The 21,381-nt window shown below is 40.5% G+C and overlaps 1 protein-coding gene across 1 annotated transcript in view; it reads left to right on the top strand.

The window, feature by feature from the left end:
* Nucleotides 1-21,381, top strand: part of VTCN1 (V-set domain containing T cell activation inhibitor 1) — a 75,648-nt gene that overhangs the window by 23,269 nt on the left and 30,998 nt on the right. The window contains exon 2 of the mRNA XM_006161394.2: nt 19,648-19,712. Within this exon, the coding sequence (XP_006161456.1) occupies nt 19,648-19,712 (65 nt within the window). The remainder of the gene's footprint in view (nt 1-19,647; nt 19,713-21,381) is intronic.

Genomic DNA, 21,381 nt, shown 5'->3' with positions numbered 1-21,381 from the left:
ATTCCTGTCTCTGCTCTTCCAGGATTTCTCGTCTATGCTGTTACAATCCCACTGTTCCTTCCTGGGTTTCTCAGCTCCCTGGCCATCACAACCCTTGTATTTAACTAAAATACAAAAAATTGCTCTGTTCTTTGTTTGGGTAAAATATACCTAAAAGGGGGAAGAAATCAAGAAACAGTGAAGAGCTAGTTTCTAATCCTAATTTTTAAAATCTATCAAGATTTGACCTAGTAAATACAGCTTTAAGGGGACCAACTGGTCCCTTTTCTGATTTCTGGGTTAGTAAGAAGCAAAGCTAATCAGCTTCTAGGCCCAGGGAAAACTGAGGAGGTACTGCGTTCAGGCCTGGTAGGAGTCTCAGACCCTAACAGAATCTACTTGAAAGTGTCATAAAGAAAGGCATCAAATGAAGAAGGATGTTTCCTTCCTGAACGTTAAATATTTCACCCTCAAGCTGAGAAAAATGCCCTAAGCATTGAAAAGATGATAGTGGTACCCACCAATGCCCCCACCAACCAGCATGTAAGACAAAACAAAAAAGTACTAATACCGTGTCAGGTGCGGACACAGAAGTAATGCAACTGGGCTCACATGGTAAGGTCTTGGATTCACATCCTGGGACCCCTCTGTGCATGTTGTGTGTCCACCATCCAGGCCGGCTGAGAATGGGGATGGATCATGGTATGAAGACCCTGTTGGGAATGCCTGTCTCTCTCTGCCTCTCCCTCTCTCATGAAAGGAAGGAAGGAAGGAAGGAAGGAAGGAAGGAAGGAAGGAAGGAAGGAAGGAAGGAAGGAAGGGAGGGAAGAAAAGAAAGGAAAAGAAAAGAAGGAAAGAAAGAAAAAAAAGAAAAAAGAAAGGGAAAGAAAAGGAAAGGAAAGGAAAGGAAAGAGGAAAGGAAAGGAAAGGAAAGGAAAGGAAAGGAAAGAGGAAAGGAAAGGAAAGGAAAGGAAAGGAAAGGAAAGAAGAAAAGAAAATAAAAGAAAAGTTTGGACAACAAAGCTTTGCCCAAGACATATTCTCTAACTTATTTATATGCTTGAAACAGATTCATTGGAAAACCGATTAAGGTTGATTCTATTCTTTGGTGACAATATCTTACTTTTAAGTTTTAGAGGCATCTAGTAGTCTCTCTAATGAACAGTGGGTACATTTTCTCTATATCATATTAGTGTCTGTAATACCTGCTAGGTATGACAGAGATTCTTCATATCTTGCATTTTCTTTTTCTCCTTTACTTAGCAGGGGGCAGATTATAGAATCCCCTCACATTTCTGACTTCCCTTGTTACTTTGAAAAGTAAGCTGTTGGTCTCATTGTTATTTCTTTCTGGACAATCTTCCTATTCTTTTACTGGTTTTAATATCTTCATGGTCTTCATTTTTCTTCAGTTTCACTATTAAGTGTCTTGTCATGCATTCCTTTCATTTATCTTAGTTGAAAGTCATTGAGCTTGCTGAATCTAAAAACTAGGGTCTTTAATACATGCTGGAAAATACGGTTGACTTGACCAACACAGGTTTGAACTGCAAAGGTCTGCCTCTATGTATATATGCCTCTATTTTTCCTATCAATATATTGGAAAATACAGTACAGTACTAAAAATGTATTTTCTCTTCCTTATGATTTACTTAAGAACATTTTATTTTCTCCAGCTTACTTTATTGTAAGACTACAGTACATAATATATGTAGCATACAAAATATGTGTCAATCTGCTGCTTATGTCATTGGTAAGACTTTTGGCTAATAACAGCTTATTAGTGATTAAGTTTTGGGGGAGTCAAAAATTACTGTGGATTTTTCAACTACATGGAGGTCGACAACCCAATCTTCATGTTGTTCAAGGGTCAACTGTACTGTCTTCTCTATTTTGTTTTCCTACTGCTAAAGAACATCCATGCTCCCCAGAGAATGTGCACCTTCCAATGGGACATGATCATGCCACAGTCCTCTTTCTTTCATTTCTCCATCCCATCATGATTTGGAGCATGCCTGCACATGTGCATGGCATGTTTTTCAAGCTGCCAGGACCTGGATTTGAACTTCAGTTGGCCAAGTGGGACCAGGCACCGTATGCACAACACTTGACTCCTGTGCTATAGGGCTGCTCTGTTTCTTTGGAAAATTTCTTCTCTCTCTTCCTGGACTTCTGATTAGATATAAGTTAAAGTTTTTCCTTTTCATTCCAATGTATTTTACTCTCTTTCACATTTTTAATCTATCTATTGGGTCATTGGAAAAGTCATGACACATTTAAAATGTCATGACTTTTCTGATGACTCAATACTTCTCTGGATTGCATCACATGTGAGTTCTCCAACTCTCCTGCTTAACTGATTCTCTCGTCCAGTTGCATTCAATCTAATACTTAATCTGTCCAGTGGTTTTTAAATTTAAATTCTTTATTCTTCATTTCTAGACGTTCTGTTTTGTTCTTTCTCAAATCTATATGGTTTTGTGTCAATTTTTCCTTTTTCATACCCTTATTCATTTATTTAAACATATTAAAAAGGCTTACTTTACACTTGGTAATCTAATGGTTTCGATATCTAGTCTTTTCATTTCCAAATCTGCCCCTTGTTTCTCCCAACTCCTGATCTTGATAACTTTTTCCTTCTGTACTGTGTGATTTTTCATTATGAGCTAATATTTTGGGGGAATTTTTCTAGATAAAATTCTTTGAGTACTCAGTTAAGAGTGTAATTCTTCAGAGAATATTTACTTTTGCTTCTCTTAGGCATTGAAACTTTACTAACTAGGGACCTTTTAAAGTTAATTCTTGGTTTATGATTCTTTGGGACTGGCGACATTGTGAATTCAGGCCTCGCATGGGGACTGACTTGTAATGACACAAAATCCATTTTTCTTTTCCCTTTGCTCCAAATTAAAACCAATGAGATTGCTGCCTTTGGAGGCAAGGGGTTGTCCTAGGTTATGAGAGTTGCCAATTAGAGTGCCCAGCTGTGTGATTCCTTAGCTTCGTCTCTGCTATTCTGCATGGCTCTAAAGACAGAAACGTTCAGTCACCGAATACATATATAACCACCGCGTTCAGCTCTTACTAGTCTGACTTCATGTTTTTGCTTCATTTTTAGTCTCATCAAATCTGATTTTTATTGCCAGCAAAACCAAGTATTCAGAAATGTGTGTTTGTGTGTGTGAGTGTGTGTGTGTCTTTGTTTGTTGATTTTTTTAAAATTCAGCATTTCAGGTGTTTTTAAGTACATTTTTATAAAAGAATATTTAATATGCACTGTCGCTAAAAAGTTAGCTTTTACTGTCCCACAAAGTTTCTTTTTTTTTTTTTTTTAGAGGGACACTTCTATTTTGTACCTCATTTGTGGAGAGAAATGACCGAGAAAACTCAGGTTTAACACGCAATCAAGCACAGCTGTTATCAAATAATTCATTTTCCAGGTTTTCCCTTGACAATATCCAAACAAGTCCTCTCCCATTTCCAGCCTTCTAAGGCATTTATTTTAATTCATAGCATCAGTGAGATTTTACATACCACAACTTTTTAAATATTCTTTTTTAAGAGAAGAGGTTAATGATCATTTCTCCCATAAGCGGTCTCTCCAAAGTTAATATATGCATTTCCTTTTGTAGCACAGTATGGATATTTATTTATTCATTGATTCAACATATTTTAAATACCATGTGCTCAATACTCTGAGTCTGTCAGGTGAAGCATTTATTTAACCAACATTTATTAAGTTCCTACCATGTTTCAAGCACTGGAAAAATAACACAAACAAAGGTATAAAGGCAAGAAACAACCTGACATATTTACGGACCCAAAGTGGCTTAGAACAGAAGGAGCATAAAGGTAGGAAGCCAGAAATGGGGAACCAAATGGGATAACATATTCACGAATTCAGGTAAACTCTTCTTATTTTATTTTATTTTATTCTTTATTTTTTTGGAGAGGCTTTTGCTATAGGGTGCGTGTACTCGCCAGAAAGAGAGAGACATAGAGACAGAAAGCAAGAAATCACCCCCAAGGGGATAGACACACTGCCATCCCTTCTCCTCCATTCTCCTCTAAGGATCTTGGGCACGCATGCACACGTGCCTGGCGTGAGTTTAAGCAACCGGGTCTGGGACTCAAACCACAGTCGACTACGTGGGAGTCCAGCGACATAGCCATTCTGCCAACTGCTGGTCCCAGGTAAACTCTTCTTACGCTTATATTTGTATTCAAACTTTTTTTAAAATTTTGCCAGAGGATGCATACTCTCACAGAAGAGAGACAGAGATACAGAGAATGAGGGAAAAAGCAAGAAAGCACCTATACTGTCACACTGCAATTCCTCCTCCGTGGTCTCTCCCTCCTTTTGGGATTTTGGGCATACACACACACACATGCCCAGCATGTTTCTCAAGTCCTGAGTCTGAGACTCAACCATGCAGTCAGTTGTGGGATTTAGTCACCTTAACTACCAAGTCATGGGCTGGGCCATGTTCAAACCTCTTAAATTTTCAAGATTAGCATTCATTTATACTCAAGTCAATACTATAAATGTATGTGTGTGTGGGTGTGTATGTATGTGTATATATGTATGTATATAGTTTATTTTATTCATGAAGAACACATGCATGCAAATGAGAGAGAACAAGAAAGAGAATCACTCACAATAGGGTCTCATCACTCTGTGAACCCCTTACCCCAGCCCTCCAACTTGCCAGGATTTAGGGTATAAACACACACATCCAGCCTATCTTCAAGCTGACCTGGAGATCTGACAGTTAGGTTGGCCATATGGCTTTCAGCACTGCAGTTCAGTTTGTTATCGAATGTGTTACCAGACTAGGCAAAAATGAGTCATGACTTTTCTGATGACCCAATATTTAAAAAAAAAAATTAACTATATTCATTTATTTCTTCCATGAGAGAAAGAGACAGATAGACAGACAAGACACTCCCAACAAGGTCTTTACACTATAATCCACCAGTAGCCCCAGACAGCTTGTGTCATGGCACACACTCACGTGGTATACTCAGAGGAGTCCCTGGGACATAAACACATGACCTTCCCCATGTGGGTCCAGTTTTGGTACCTGTGCACTACTGCCTGATCCCGAATATGTATATCTTGTCCTTTTTCTATAAAACAAAATCTCCTGTTTCATAATAGCCCTGTAGCCTATTCCTAGGTGAGTGCCAGGCCCTGGGCCTGAGTGGATCAGAGTGGCCTGCAAGGCAGGACTGGATGTGGGAGAGAGTACAGGAAGACACTATAGGCCCTTCTTGCCTACAGCATCAGGCTCAGGGTCTTTACCAGGGGGAAGCAGGAGCTATAGGAGAAAGCTGAGACCAGGGCCCTGAAAGCCAGGCTGGATCAGAGGAAAAAGACCACGTAGCACAATCTGAAATAACAAGGTGGGCCCTGAGTTTAAGCCCAACTGCAGAGAAGAGGAAGAGTACAGATTTCAGGCTAAAAGGTCAAGGAAATTTCCTTTGTGTCTATTACAGACAGATCCACAGAAGAGTTCAACTCAAGGATGACTGTCCATCACAAGCCCCTCTGCTTCGGGTTTCAGAAGTGTCCTCAGTATAGGCAGGCAAGAGTTATCACAGATACGGCTTAGTCGTGGCCCTCAGAGGATGGGTCTGGCAGCCTGACTGTCAACACCACATTTCTCATCAGCTCTACATGGCCACACCTACAGAACGTTGCCCGACTCTAACATACCATAATGTGGGTCCCAGCAGCAAGGAATTGCAGTGGAACTTTTGGTAGGGCTTTTGGAAGACCAAACAATGTATTCTCTACTGATTTCCAGGATGCAGTGGTCTGCTTTTCACTGGAAAGATTTTCTGACATTACTGAAATAAAGAGGATGAATGATAGAGGCCTTCGAGAGTACATATATGACATGATGCCTCGTTTCATAGAGGAATCAGATCACTTAAGACAGGTGTATATGCTTTGGTAGAGAAAAGCTCTGAGGGTGATAGAAGTACCCGTTTCTAGCTTTATGAATAAATAAATAACAAACCAATCCCAGGGACTTCCTGAGAGGCAACCAGCCCAAGTACTTCTCTGAATCTCTTCAATGTCAGACACAGATTTCTGGAAGGCAAGAACAGGAATGAGAAGTCAAAACAGTCACTGTGGCTTTACGACTTTACAAAGGTAATCTAGATGACAGATCACTTCCTGTCAGGTCATCATCTGCTTGGTGCTCAGATTACAGTGACTGATGGCCACAGTGACTGATGGTGAGGATGCCTGCCATGACCTTCCCCTCAGATATTCCTGGGGCTGGCTCCTGCCCAAAACCCCAGCCTTGCCCTCCTCCTCTCTCCTGGCTCCAGCCTTCTTTTTCTTTTTTTGGAGAGGTTTTTGCTATAGGGCACGTGCGCTCACCAGACAGAGAGAGACAGAGAGACAGAGAGACAGAAAGCGAGAAATCACCCCCCAGAGGGGATGGCCACACCGCAATCCCTTCTCCTCCATTCTCCTCTCAGGATCCTCTTAGGCACACACGCACACGCGCCCGGCGTGAGTTTTAAGCCACCGGGTCAGGGACACGAACCACAGTCGACTACATGGGAGTCCAGCGACATAGCCATTACACTAACTGCTGGTTCCTGGCTCCAGCCTTCTGAGGTTCATTTCCTGCCCTACTGCCTGATCCCAGGAAGGAAAGAGAACAGTGACTTTGGGCTGGGCTCAAGAAAGGTTTCTGAGGCAGGTCAGGGCTGCCCCATGAGGAGGGGGAAGGTTATTCTGGGCAGAGGGCAAAAGGAACAATGAACAGATCATTTTGATGAGAATGCCAAGCTCCAGAATGGGAGAGGAGTTAGAAAAATAGTTTGAGGCATTTTAGGATGATCTTGAACTCTGGGCTCAGTTTGAACTTCAATCTATAAGCAATCAGGAATCATTTAAACTTGGGGATAGTGAGAAGGGGTAAAAATAAGAATTAATGTTTACAGGGACCAGCAGGGACCAGGCATAATGGTTACATTCCTGGACTCCCAAGTAGCTGATCATGGTTCAAGTCCCAGATTCGGCAGCTTAAAACTCATGTCAAGTATACATGTGTGCGAGTCCAAAAGCTCAAGAGGAGACTGGAGGAGAAGGGATTGCGGTGTGGCCATACCTCCTGGGGGGGAGGGGGTGATGTCTTTTTTTTTTTCATGTGACCACTTGGGACATTTATTTGTGCTTAAAATGTAAAATATTCCAACAGTGTGAACAGAGAAATGTAGCATTTTTTTGTTTGACAAATACATGTTTTAGTTCATACATGAAATATTGCTGATTTTAAATATCTTCAAAATTGAAATTTAATCTTTACAATTGTTCACGGATTGTTTTAAAACTAGTGAATAAAGGAAATAAAGCATTACATCACTGATATATTTTTTGTTGTTATTATTATTATTTCAATTTCTTTAACACATTCAATCACATTACTTCACTTGCAAAGTGAAAATTCCAACATGTGTACATTTTGCATGAGTCTAGTTGACAATACTATAAGGTTATCCCCCAACAGATAATAACCCATTTCTTTGTTCCATAAATGTCTTGCCTCTATGTTTTTCTTCTAAATGTCCTTCCTCAGACTCTACTCCTTCACTCTCCCTCTTCCCACACTATATCTGGTATTGACAACCATTTACTATGTTTCTATATCCTTTAGTCATTCAGTTTGGGCCATAGAGTATGAACAATAGGTATATATTAAGTGGAGACATACAATGTCTCTCTTTCATAGCCCAGCTTCCTTCACTCAGCAGTAAATCTTCCATATCCCTCCACTTTCTGTCAAAGGCAAGGGTCTTGTTTTTTATAGCTGAGTAGTATTTCATAAAGTATATGTGCCACACTTTTTCAAGCCATTCTCTGTTCGTGGGCATTTAGGCTGGTTCCATGTCTTAGCAATTGTGAATAATGCCGCAATAAAACATTGATGTACAAGCACTTTTCTGACTAAGGATTGTTCTGTCCTTTGGGTAGATACCAAGGAGTGGGATAGCTGGATCATATGGTAGTTCTATTTGTAGATCTTTGAGGAATCTTCAAATTGTTCTCCACAGTGGCTGGACCAATTTACACTCCCACCAGCAAAGTAAGAGAATTCCCCTTTTACCACGCCCCTGTCAGCACTTATCATTTTTGCTTTTTTAATCTTAGTCATTCTGACTGGGTTAGGTAGTATCTCATTGTGTTTTGATATGCATCTCCCTTACAATGAGGGATATGGAGCATTTTTTCATGTCTTTTTGCTATTTGTATGTCATCCTTAAAGAGTGGTTTTTTTCAACTCATTCTCCCGTCTTTTAAAAGGGTTGACCGTTTTTTTTCGGGACAGCTGCTTGAGTTCCTTGTGCATTCTGGTGATCAGTCCCCTGTCTGACACACAGTTTACGAAAGTCTTTTTCCATTCTGAGGGCTGTCGATTCACACTAATTACCGTGTCTTTTGCCATGCAGAAATTTCTTAATATGATGTAATCCCTTTTGTCTGTTTTTGGGATTACTGACTGTGCTCTGGGGGACTTACTTCAGAAGTCTTTGCCTACCTCAGTCTCCCAGAGTTTCCCCAGTGTTTTACAGCAGTTTTATAGTTTGAGGTCTTAGGTTTAAATCTTTGACCCACTTTGAGTTGATTTTTGTCAATGGTGAGAGGTAGGGGTTCAGATTCATCTTTCTGCAGGTGGATATCCAGTTTTTCCAGCACCATTTGCTACAGAGGTTTTCCTTTTCTCAATGGAATGACTAGTGTCCTTTGTCAAAAACCAGTTGGATGTATGTTTGGGAGTTTATTTCTGGGAATTCTATTCTGTTCCATTGGTCCACCTGTCTGTTTCTGTGCCAATACCATGGTGTCTCATTACCATGGCTTTTTAGTATATTTTCATTTAGGGAGTAAGATGCTGCCCACTCCACTCTTTTGTGCAGGATTGCTTTGGCAATATGAGGTCTTTTATAATTCCAGACAAATTGTATGATTGTTTTTTCTAGATCTGTGAAGAATGTCTCTGGTACTATGATTGGGATTGCATTAAATATGTAAATTAATTTGGGTATGATTGCCATTTTGATTATATTAATTCTTCCTATCCAGACACATGGGATGTCTTTCCACTTTTCTTATGTCATTCTCAATTTCTTTTGTTAGCTTCTTGTAGTTTTCCTTATGGAGGCCTTTAACTTCTTTGGTTAGATTTATTCCTAGGTATCTTATACTTTTTGTGGCTATGGAAAATGGAATTGTTTTTTTTTTTTTTTTCAGTTCTAACCCAGTCTGCCTGCTGTTCGTGTATAAAAATGCTATAGATTTCTGTATATTGATTTTGTATCCTGCAACTTTACTGTATTCATGCATTACTTCCAGAAATTTTTTCATGGATTTCATTGGGTCTTCTATGTATGCAATCCTGACATCTGCAATAGAGATAGTTTCACTTCTTCTTTTCCTATTTGAATGCCTTTTATTTTCATCTTTTCTGATTGTTGGTGAGGTCTTCCAATACTATATTGAAAAGCAGTGGAGAAAGAGTACATCCTTGTTTTGTACCAGTTTTTAGTGAAAAAGCTTTCAGCTTTTCTCCATTCAGGATGATGTTCGCTATGGGTTTTCATAGATAGCTTTTATTGTGTTGAGAAATGACCCTTCTATGCCGATTTTACTGAGAGTCCTGATCATGAAGGGCTGTTATATCTTATCAAATGCATTTTCTGCATCAGTTGATATGATCATATGGTTTTATCTTTCTTTTTGTTAATATAGTGTATTACATTTATGGTTTGGCATATGTTGAACCAACCCTTTATTCCTGGAATAAAGCCTACTTGGTTGTGATGTATCATCATTTTTATATGTTGTTGGATATGATTTGCTAGTGTCTTGTTGAGAATCTTTGCATCTACACTCGTTAGAGATATTAGTCTGTAGTTTTCCTTCTTTGTCCTGTTCTTATCTGTTTTAAAGACAAGAGTGATGGAGGCTTCATAGAATGAATTAGGGAGAGATTCACCCTTTTGGATCTTTAGAAATAACTTGAGCAGGGAACCAGTAGTTAGCATAATGGCTATGTCGCTGGACTCCCACATAGTCGACCACGGTTCACGTCCTGGACCCGGTGGCTTAAAACTCACGCCAGGTGCATGTGCGTGCGTGCCCAAGATCCCGAGAGGAGAATGGAGGAGAAGGGATTGTGGTGTGACCATCCCTCCCGGGGGGTGATTTATCGCTTTCTGTCTCTATGTCTCTCTCTGTCTGTCTGGTGAGCGCCCTATAGCAAAAACCTCTCAATAAAAAAAAAAAAAAAAAAAAAAGAAAAAAAAAAGAAAAAACTTGAACAGAATGGGGGTTAACTCTTCTTTAAAAGTTGTGTAGAATTCAGAGGTGAAGCCATCAGGACCAGGGCTTTTCTTTGTTTGGAGGTTATTTATTACTGATTCACTCTCCTGACTTGTTATGGGCCTATTCAGATGTTCTATATCCTCCTGGCTCAATCTTGGTAGACTGTATGTGTCCAGAAATTTGTCTATCTCATCCAGATTTTCTTGTTTGTTGGCATATAGTTGTTCATAGTATCCTCTAATGATGTTTTTGTATTTCTGTTATGTCTGTTATATTGCCAGCTTCATTGCAAATTTGATTTACCTTGTTCCTTTTTCTATTCTTCTTAATAAATCTCACAAGTGGTGTATTGATTTTGTTTACCTTTTCAAAGAACCAGCTTTTACTTTCATTTATTTCTGTACAGGTCATTATTTTCTATTTCATTTATTTCTGCTCGGATCTCTATTATTTCCTTTCTCCTAGAGTTTTTTGGATTTTTTTCTGTTGCTTTTTCAGTTCTCTGAGGCACAATGTTAGGTAGTTGATTTGTCTTCTTTCCATCTTCTACTTATGTGCACTAATTGCTAGGAACTTCCCTCTTATGACTGCTTTCACAGTGTCCCAAAGATTATGGAGACTCATGTCTTCATTGTCATTGGCTTCCATGAATCAATCTTTATTTCTTCAGTAGTTGTAAAGTCATTCAGGAGAAGGTTATTTAGTTTCCATGTATTTATGTGTTTTTGAGGATTTCTCTTAATATTAAAATCAAGTTTAATTCCATCATGTTCAGAGAAGATGATTCTTTTTTATATTGTACATTTCTTCTTTCATATCATGGAAGGACTTCCTAATCTCTTGTAGTTCGATGTCTCTTTTCTGTTCCAGCTCTAGAGTTTTGTCACCGTGAATATTCTAAATTCTTTCTCTGACATTTTGGTAACTTCCTCTATTTTTTTGAGAGATGGAAGGGAGTTATTGTGTTCTTTTGATGGAGACATATTTCCTGGTTTATTCAGACCTGAAGCTTGTCTTCTACTTCTAGCCATTGGGAGATGTATTCACTTTTGGATACCTTTTTGGAGAATGTTTCTTCAACTTGGGATAAGTGTTCTTCCCTTTTGCTGTGGTCAGTTGTGTGCCAAAGTCTCTTTTCTGCTGTGTTTGGCAATGTGCTCTCCACAAGAGAAGTCTTCTATTCAGGTGTCTTACAGACAGGGGGAGCTTGGGGAGCTGGGCTGCAGCCAGTGACTGGCCCTGCCTCAGGGTCCCTGGTTTCGCCAGGGGGTTGGAGATGGAACTGGGTTCTGTTGGAGAAGTGGGAGCTGCCTGTGGGCTTACAGACAGGGAGAGCTCTGGGATTTAGGGAGTTAGGCTGTGGCCAGTGACCGGCCCTGCTTCAGGGTCCCTGGTTTCACCCTGGAGAGTGATTTCTTGATTTCTGTCTCTATTTCTCTAGCAAGTGCACATGCCCTACAACAAAAATCTCAAAAAAGGAAAAAAAAAAAAGAATTAATGTTTACAGTCTTAAAATAACAGCTAATATTTATACTTTACAAAGCATAGTTTGTTTCTTTGGGCCCTGCGGAAAAAGCACAGTTTTGTTTTGTTTTGTTTTGTTTTGTTTTTTTAAAAGTTTACCAGTGGGCACAAGCAGTTGCCAGTGAAAGACAGCAAAAGGGAAAGGGGAAAAGCATCCCCTATGGGGCATGGCCCTGCCACAATCCCTTCTCCTCCATTTGTCCATCCTATTATATTTTGGGCACACGTGCACATGGCCTTTTCAAGCCACTAAGGTCAGGATCTGAACCACAGTTGATCATGAGGGATCCAACTCCCTTAACCACCAGGCCACAGGCTGACCCAGGAAAAGTCATGTTTAATCTGGACACAGATATAGGGTGAATTGAAGTCCCACACAATTGTACATGTGCGCAGCTCACACTGAGCCTCTGTCAGGAGAAGAATGCCAGGTTCTTGGTGGAGCTAAGAGGAGAGTGATAGTAGCACCTTCTCTTTGTTTCATTCCAGAAATGATCAGCTTGTCACTGAGCAGTGCTTTTGCCCTTACCTATGGCTGGTCCAGAGAAAGAGAGATGAGAGGTGGTGAAAGCAAGGTGATGTTAGGACAAGGTGGGGACAGCTCAGGTGAATAGAAAAGCAGCCCAGACAATACCACCAATCATGAAGAGGTGTCTGCTGTGAGTGCCCTGGATAACATTCCTAACCTCCAGCTGGAAAGGCACACAATTAGGCTGTTTAGACCTCACAGACTGCTTATGGGCTGCTGACTTTCCTAACAGGACAGGCATTTTGTGGGAGGGTCATAAAAGGCTTGAAGTGTGTTTGTTATTAAACAATAGGATCAGTTATACCGCTGAAAGAATCTTCTGGAAATGTTTTTTCTCTCAGTGAGAATAGGGAGGAATGAGAAATACAGGTATGATTAGAAAAGGACTAGTAATCAACGTTGTATTGACTTTTGTCTCATTCTTGTGCCAGTGAAAAACCGTGTGTATAAGGATGATGAAATGCTAATCTGTGCTTCATGGCAATCAGGGAGGCAGTTATAAATAGAACAGGTTTAAGAATAAAATAGAATGGCTTTGCTGCAAACCCAAATATTGTTGAGGGACAGGTAGCTATTTATTCACATTCTGGAATTTTCCACCTGATATTCCCAGTGTTTCACCCAGAGTCTCAGACAAAAGATAACTCCCATAGAAGGTAAAGTTTTTCAGTTATGTAAAACTGTTGTGTGCTGTCTTTTTATTGTTGCAACTGTGCAAAACGCAAGCCCAACAAATGATTTGAACCCTAAGATTTATAAAACTTTGAATTTATATAAATTACAGTATAATAATTAAGACTAATGAGGATGGTGTCTCAGACCTCTATCTAATCCAGCTCTAATTTCCCAGGTGTGAATTTTAGGGAGAGTTACTTAACACCAGGCCTCAGTTTCCTCATCTATAAGACAAAGATAACTCTATATATTTCATAGAGTTGTTGTGGGGATTAAATAAAATAAATGAGGCAAGCACTCACTAAATATTAACATTTATTATTATATTATTAACAAAGTTTTTAGGAAGCATATTATAGACTATGCAACTGTAACAAAGGCAAGGTCAAAGAAAATCCCAGGGATCAAATTATAAAATCATTTAACTATTTAAAAGGGACTTCTAAAATTATTTTAATCTAGGGGTCAGCTAGTTACAGCTCGATCCCCGCCGGTTGAACAGGCAGTTCGAGATCCAGTGGCTTCAAAAACACACTGGGTGTGTATGTGAGTGCCCAAAATCACAAGAGGAAAATGGAGAAGAGATTGTGGTGGCTATCCTCTCATTTTCTCTCTCTCTCCAGTAAGGACACAAGCCTTGGAGCAAAATGTATATATATATATTCCAATCTCAGGTGGGCCCAGTAATGGCAGCAGTTAAGCACAGCACAGCACAGAGTGAACCAGATCCCACATGGCTGACTGTAGTTTGAATCCCAGCCCTAGAGGCTGAAAAAATACACTGGGCACATGTGTATGGGTGCCTCAACTCCTGAAAAGATAGAAAAATGGAAGAACAAGAGATGTTGTGACCATGTCACAAGGCTTCTAAGGCAGGTCAAGGAGGCCTCTTTCTCTCTCTCCTCTTTGCCAAGTCCTCTGGACCCTCCACTCGCCACTCTTGATGTTCCTGCCCTCAACTGCCTGGATTAAAGCTGGCCTTGACTTTGACAGTATAAAGAGATATGTGGCCAAGGGGCAGAGATCAGGAAATGTACTTCATACCCAAGATTTTTCAGGAAAACAAAATAACCTGAGTAGACAACAATCTAAGTTTCTCAGAAACCCGAAACTCATACAAATTGATTTCTAGAAAATGGCCAGATAACTGTATGTTGAAGCCTAATGCTTTATTCCACATAAGGTTTTAAAATAATTTATTCTCCTCTGTTGTGGGAGAGGGAAAAGAAAACCTTTTTGGAAAGGCTGAAATAAACGTGTTTAATTTCAGAATTCCTTATAGAACTGGTCACTTCATTATGAATGTTTGCTACAGCTTAATTTACTCAAATATTGTATTGTACTTGGTATATTTAATTTAAAAGCCAAATTTATCCAGGTAAATCGCACATTTGCTAACTTAATCTAGTCTTCAGGACTTTAAACATTAGTCAATTACACAAGTGGAGCTTAAGTAACGAGCTATAAAGGATGTGGTATTGTTCAGTTCTGCCAGTATTGGAGAAGGAGGCAGAAACTTGAGAACACAGAAACCATGCTTGAATAAAACAAAGAGAATTTTGCTTTTGGGATCAAGGGCTCTACATACTGTGTAGTGGATCCAGAAAACCCTCGTTTCAGAAAAGGAGCTAGAGGAGATATGCAGGGGTGGAGAGGAGAGGAGCCTTCCAAACTTGTGGCCTCCTGCCATATGAGACTTCTAGAAGCTCAGTGTATACTAAGAGTGAAAGCTCATGAGCAGGCTCCCTGGGTTGGAAACCGGACTCTCCCACTTTCTACCTGTGAGAGCTTTGTTCTGTTACTTAACCTAAGCCTCAGTTTCCCCACATGTGAAAGGATAGTGACAGCAGTATTTCCTCACAGAGTTGTTGGACTTGTCAGTCTTTCATAAAATGTGTTTCTACAGCACATTAGTTCATATGTGGTTGGAAAATAGGGAACTGATGACAGTACAGCATGAAAGTTGTTTTGGTTCACAAGCATGTTTTTAAGAATTATTTTATTTATTTATTTTTAATTTGATCAGAGAAGGACAGAGAGAGAGAGAGAGAGAAAGTGAGAAAACAAGTCTGTCGCCAGGTCCAGGACCCAAACCATGGCTGGCCATGTGGGAGTTCAGCACCCTTAACCACCACGCCACCTGCTGGCCCCTTCACATGCATTTTATTTTTCCCCAAGGCAAGGAGAGCTGAAGTAACAGACTGCTTTTGTGGGAAAGGCTCAGCATGGCTTTCAGTTCTGTTTTTTGTGTTATTTTGCCCTTTGAATGTAAATGAACACCTGCACTTGGGACTCCCTCCCCAGAGGAGGACATCGTGGCCCTCTATGTCCCAGGTTATACCTCCCCTGTGTCCACCTTCACAGCAACCCCACTGGCCAACAGTACCTACAGCCAAATTGTCCATTTTGTTATCTTTACACATTTTTAATAGCCTCTGAAACAGCTTGTGGTCCTGCTGACCTTGACTGTCCAAGTTATCTCTCAAGGTACCAATTTTTGTTCCTGTTAGTAGACAAATTACAGTGGTACATAGGTTTTGAGTGGTCTGCCCTCAACCACTTATTTTATGGGTTTATTTCCCCATAAGCCCCGCTACCTTGATTGTGCAATTTTGCTGAATGCAAGGTTTTTCCAGGAATGCACATATCAAGTTTTAACGGACATGTTAACAGATAAGTGTCTTTCAAGTGCTGCAGAAGCCAGCAGCAACTGAAATAAAGACATGCAAAGGACCTGGACAAGCCATCCTTGGGTAGGCGGGGGCATGTTTGGTAGCATTCCATCCTGCAAAACTAGTCCCTTATCTGGAAGACTCTAGTTTTGCAGCTCCTGAAAGCACCTTCCTCTCTCATAGCACTGAAGTGTAATACCCAGGTCCAGACTCCACCCAGTGCAGCAAAAATAACCCTGTGTGTGTGTGTTTCTGCCTTGAACAGAGGGTATGCAACACTGTGGATTAGCCAAATCTATTTCTCAATAAAGTCTCTTTGCTTTCTTTGAAATTTGTTTGTGGAAATAAACTTTGATGCTCCCTGTTTCTCCTAGGTTTCAATATTCCCTAACTCTTCAGAATTCCGAGAATTGGTTCTTTCTTAAAGCCTTGATCACATTCTGCCTTGTATTATTACAAAGTGGTGTGTGTGTGTGTGTGTGTGTGTGCCCTCAATTTAACAATAAGCTCCTTGTGGGTAAGGATTTTGACTCATCTCTTTATTTCCCCCATATTACCCAGCACCGTATCTTTCTCATAGTAAGTTCTTAATAAATATTTAGTAAATAAGCAAGTCCATCCAAAGTCTTGACTTTAAAAAAAAAAAGAATTACTCTATTGAACTTTATTTTGTTTACTTATTTATTTATTTACCCACTTCAATTTGAGCAGAAAGCAGGGAAGGAGAGAAAGTGAGGGAGCAGCAAGTCACTGGGTTCGGGACTCAAACTGTGGCCAGTCACGTGGGAGCCCAGTGCCCCTAAACACCACACCACCTGCCAGCCCCCTAAGTGTTGACTTTCATCTGGATCCTTTCATAAAGGGTGTTTAACGAAAGTGCACTGTGAATTCTGAGGCAGTGGGTAGAAGACATGGTGTTGCATAAAAAATTTCCTGTAGTATAGTTATTGGAAATTATTCTGGGAAAGTAAAGACCAGAACACAATGTAAGAACACCTTATGTGAAATATTTTATTCATCTTTTTTTAAAAATTAATAAGCAGCAGACAGGAATTATTTAATTTGGCTGCTCAGATAGTTCCTGCTTCCCTTTCCAAGGCTCTAGAGGTTGAACTGTTTCCCCAGGGAATAGCAGCTCAGACAAACCTCAAGGTGATTCCTGCTTCGACAGGGCACTTGCTGACAGATGACGGGGTTCTGCTTCCACAACAAGAGGAACAGGTGGGCCTGGGGGTGGTGGAGATAGGTGGGGTGCTCTGCTGGAAACACATGGCCTCTACTGTCCCCCTCCTCTTGGTGAGTGTCTGGAGATCTGTTTGGTGTTCCTGCTGTCTGGCTCCCTCCCAACAATGCCTTAAAAGTCATAGCTCTTAACAATGAGTTTACAGTAAATGGCTACAGGTAAATTATATTCACAGTAAAATAAATATATATATAAATATTCCTTTATGGATTATGCCAGATTAATTGTCTAATCCGATCCTAAAACAACCCTGTTGTATTAGTTTGCTAAGGCTGTTGTAACAAAGCAACACAAACAAGGTGGCTTGAAAACAAATGTATTTATTGTCTCCCAGTTCTGGAGGCTGGAAGTCCAAGGTCATTGTGTCTGTTGAGTTGGTTCCTTCTGAGAGCTATGAGAGAATCTGTTCTGTCCCTTCCTCCCAGCTTCTGGTGGTTTCCTGATAATTTTTGCTGTCCCTTGGCTTATCATACTGGGTCTTCGGAAAAGTCATTTTTCTTATGATCCAATATATCTCTGCTTTCATTTTTGTGTTCTCCCTGTCTGCATATGTGTCTGGGTCTAAATTTTGCCTTTTCGTGAGGACACCAGTAATGCTGAATTCCCACCCATATTCCAATATTGCTTCATCTTAGCTAATTACCTCTCTGATGACCCTATTTCCAAGTTAAGTCACATTCTGCTAGGACTTCAACATGTAAAATTTGGGGGAATACATGCAACTTCTAACACCGCTACACCAGGTAAAGCAGGGATTACTCTTATTCCCACTTTACGAATAAAGAACCTGAGACTCAGAGAGATGAATCAACTTACCCCAAGCAAAAACCCCGGGTCACAAATACAAGTCTGCTGTCTGGCTCAGTAGTCAGAAGGCCCGATGGTGCCTCCCTCTGAGCTTGTTTAGCTGTTCTCACACGCTTAGATCAGTAAGAACTGAGGTTGCACTGAGGTATGGGAAGTGGTCAAATGTGTTCTCCTCTTGGAATCAAGTTAGCAAGTGTCCTATTATCAAAAGCCTCATTTACTGCCCCTATGGATACACCTCTTGAGGGCTTGATCTCCAGGGAAATTGTTTACTCAAGTCTGTTATTGCTTTCTGGTGGGCCCATCCCTGAGCCAAGGAGAGCTGAGTACAATGAACCTGTTCAAGGCAGAAAGTAAAATGCCCCATGCTTCCTTTTTCTCTCTACAGCATCATTCTTTGCCATCCTGTGCCTTTCTTTTGTCCTCCCTATTGAGTAACTCATGTGTGGGCGTGGGGAGTGTGTGACTTGCCAGCCATGTGAGAGTGTGGCTGAGGACTCCTGTCTGGTGACATATATGCACCAGAGCAGACAGCAGTAGGGGAGCTTCCCAGGGACGACTTTGCCAACACACCTGTGCCTTCTTCTCTGCCTGAATCACTGTCATCAGCTAAAGCTGGTGTCCCTAACCTGGACTCCCACAGGCAGAGGGGAGGGACATGCCCCATTTGTGAGCCCTATCCTTGGAACACCATGTAGGAAGTAATTGCGTACAGACTGGAGATACAGATTTAAATCTCAGCTCTGCCACTTGCCAACGATGTGACTTACAGGAAGATGCTTAATCTCCCTGTGTCACTTCCTCATCTATAAAATGAATATGATACGTTTATTCATTTCATAAGGTTACTGAATGGATAAATGATATAAGCCATAACTGGTGCTTGGAACATATCTGCCACGTAATTTTAGCACTTAGTGGATGGAAGCAATACTTCCGTATTTGTATAATTTCCTTTGTCATTTGTTAGACTGTTAATTAAAAACTGGCAGGATGGTGCTGGATGATGGCACACTGTGAAGCTGACCCACATGGGAAGGCTCTGGGCTTATGCCCAGAGACCTTCCTGAGAACACTGGGCATGAATGTGCCCAGGACCCAGAGCTGGCTGAATCTGAGGCAGGACGAAGGCATCGAGACCCCATTAGGGACACCTCTCTCTCCCTCTCTTTTTCTCTCTCCCTCTTGCTCATGGAAGAAATGAAAAAGTAAACTTAAAATTTTAATTAAAAATAAAAACTAGTAGGGTACATATTTTTAAAAACAATAGTGGTTGTGTCTAGATGATAGAATTATAGATGATTTCATTGTTTTGTTTTCTGTTATTTATATTTTCTAAACTTTCTTCAATACATATATTACTCTTTTAATAAAAGAAAACAAGCTCTAGCTGAGCATCTATGGAGTGTTGTGGCCTACATATGAGTGAGTACAAAATGAAGAAAACGTGACCACTGTCCTCAGTGGAGTTTAAAGTGGAGACAACACAAATGGACAAACGATCCAAGAGCAGTGCTCAGGGTAGGCTGAGTATGGGACCAGCTCCCTCAATGGACACCTGTCATCATGAAGATGTCATCATCAGTCTTGCCCCAATAGTCTACACATATGGTCTTCCCTGAGCTGGTAATAGGAAATTAAGATGACATGATCAGATGAAAGGGCCACTCCCTTAATCTAGCCCACCATTTGACAAGGATGGAGATGGATTTGGTGAGATTCCATTCCAAAGAACCTATTTCTAGAAAGGAGCTTATGTGGAAGAAGTTGAGAAGCCTTATATAGACATGAAAGATGTGTACGTAGGTCACAAAGCAGCATGTCAAATGGATGAAGAAGTAATTGCCTGTTTTCTCCCTTTCCATAGCATTATTAGCATCATCATTATCCTGGCTGGAGCAATTGTGCTCATCATTGGCTTTGGTATTTCAGGTATGTGATTTCTTGCATCAGTACCACCCGTTTATCCCTCACCATTAGATCCCTAATCACTGAATGTAGTAGCATGAAAAGAACACGAAGCTTGAACCTAAAAAACTCGAGTAAAGCATTTGTTCTTCTACCTATTTAGTATTCTCTTCACATTTGACATTGAACTCCTTGGGCCTCAGTTTCCTCCTTTTTTTTTTTTTTTTTTGCTATAGAGCATGTGTGCTCACCAGAAAGACAGAGACAGAAAGCGAGAAATCATCCCCCAGCGGGGATGGCCACATCGCAGTCCCTTCTCCTCCATTCTCCTCTCGGGATCTTGGGCATGCACGCACACGCGCCTCGTGTGAGTTTAAGCCACCGGTGCCAGGGCTCAAAACTGCAGTCGACTACATGGGAGTTCAGCGACATAGCCATTACGCTAACTACTGGTCCAAGTTCCCTTATTTTTAGAATGGAGAAATACTGTCCACATCACCAGTTAGTTAAGAGAATCCAATGGTGGTTATCAGTAGTCTATTTGCCAGTCAGTGCTGAGTCATTCTGGGATCATGGGTAAAGTGCTGTATCTGAGCCACTCTGCCAATGGTTGCCCTTGGTAGCTTTCTTTGCAAGGTAACTTCAGCTGAAATGTTAGCGAATATGCATCTTTATACACATGGGTCTTAGGTAAAGAGGAAACTGGTAATGACTACTGTACCATGTAGGAAACAGATGCCATTGTGGCATAGATGATTAGTTCCTTGACTGCTGACCGATGTCAGTTGCAAGACGGGTCGTCTCTTTACTCTTCTGTGTAGGCCATTTCTCTGACACATACGGGATGGATGCTACTTTAATTATGGCACCGAGTGAGTTAAGGCCAGCTGCTGTCTTCTCTGAGGCAAATTGTTTGCTCTATTTCACATAAGCCACCTGACTCAGGCCAACACATTTATTTTAACTTAGTCTGTGATTAAAGCTGTCACTTCATAACTTTGGTTTTTATAGTTTCAGCTGCCTTTTCTCTCTGAGTGTGTTGCCACTAAATTGTGGTCACAAGGTCCAAACTGAGAAAACTTGGTGTAGGTATATTTTCCTAGGAAAGATATTGTCACCCTTATGGGTTTTTTTCTTTATTTATTATAAAAAATATATTTTGTCATGTGTTCATTTTTCTATTGGGTTGTATGCCTTTTTTCTTTTTCTTTTTCTTTTTTTTTTTTTTTTCAGGCTTTTGCCATAAGGTACATGTGATCGCTGGAGAGAGACAGAGGAATGGAAAGTGAGAAGTTACCCGTGCCCACACCCGGGCTGTGCTGCAATCCCTTCTCCATTCTCCTGTTAGGATTTTGGCCACACACACACATTTGAACCGTGGTTAACTATATGAGAGTTTAGCACCTTAACCACCACGCCACCTGCTAGCCTGTCTTTTTCTTTTTCTTTCTGATTTGTAGGTAATTCTTCATATATTTTGGATGCAAATTGGTTATACGTATTACCAAACCTCTTCTAGTCTATGCCCTGCTCTTTTCACTTTCTTAATGATATTTTTCAACAAGCAGCAGTTTTTAATTTTAACTTTGTCCAACTTATCAATCTTTTCCTTTACACTTAGAGATTTTTATAACCTGTTTAAGAAATATTTGTCTATCCCAAGGCCAGGAAGATTTTCTTCTAGATCATCCTG

The sequence above is a fragment of the Tupaia chinensis genome, unplaced genomic scaffold (assembly GCF_000334495.1).
Source record: "Tupaia chinensis unplaced genomic scaffold, TupChi_1.0 Scaffold138517_1, whole genome shotgun sequence".
Lineage (NCBI taxonomy): Eukaryota > Metazoa > Chordata > Mammalia > Scandentia > Tupaiidae > Tupaia > Tupaia belangeri.
Note: the sequence above shows the minus strand (reverse complement) of the source record. Positions and strands in the feature narration are given on the sequence as shown.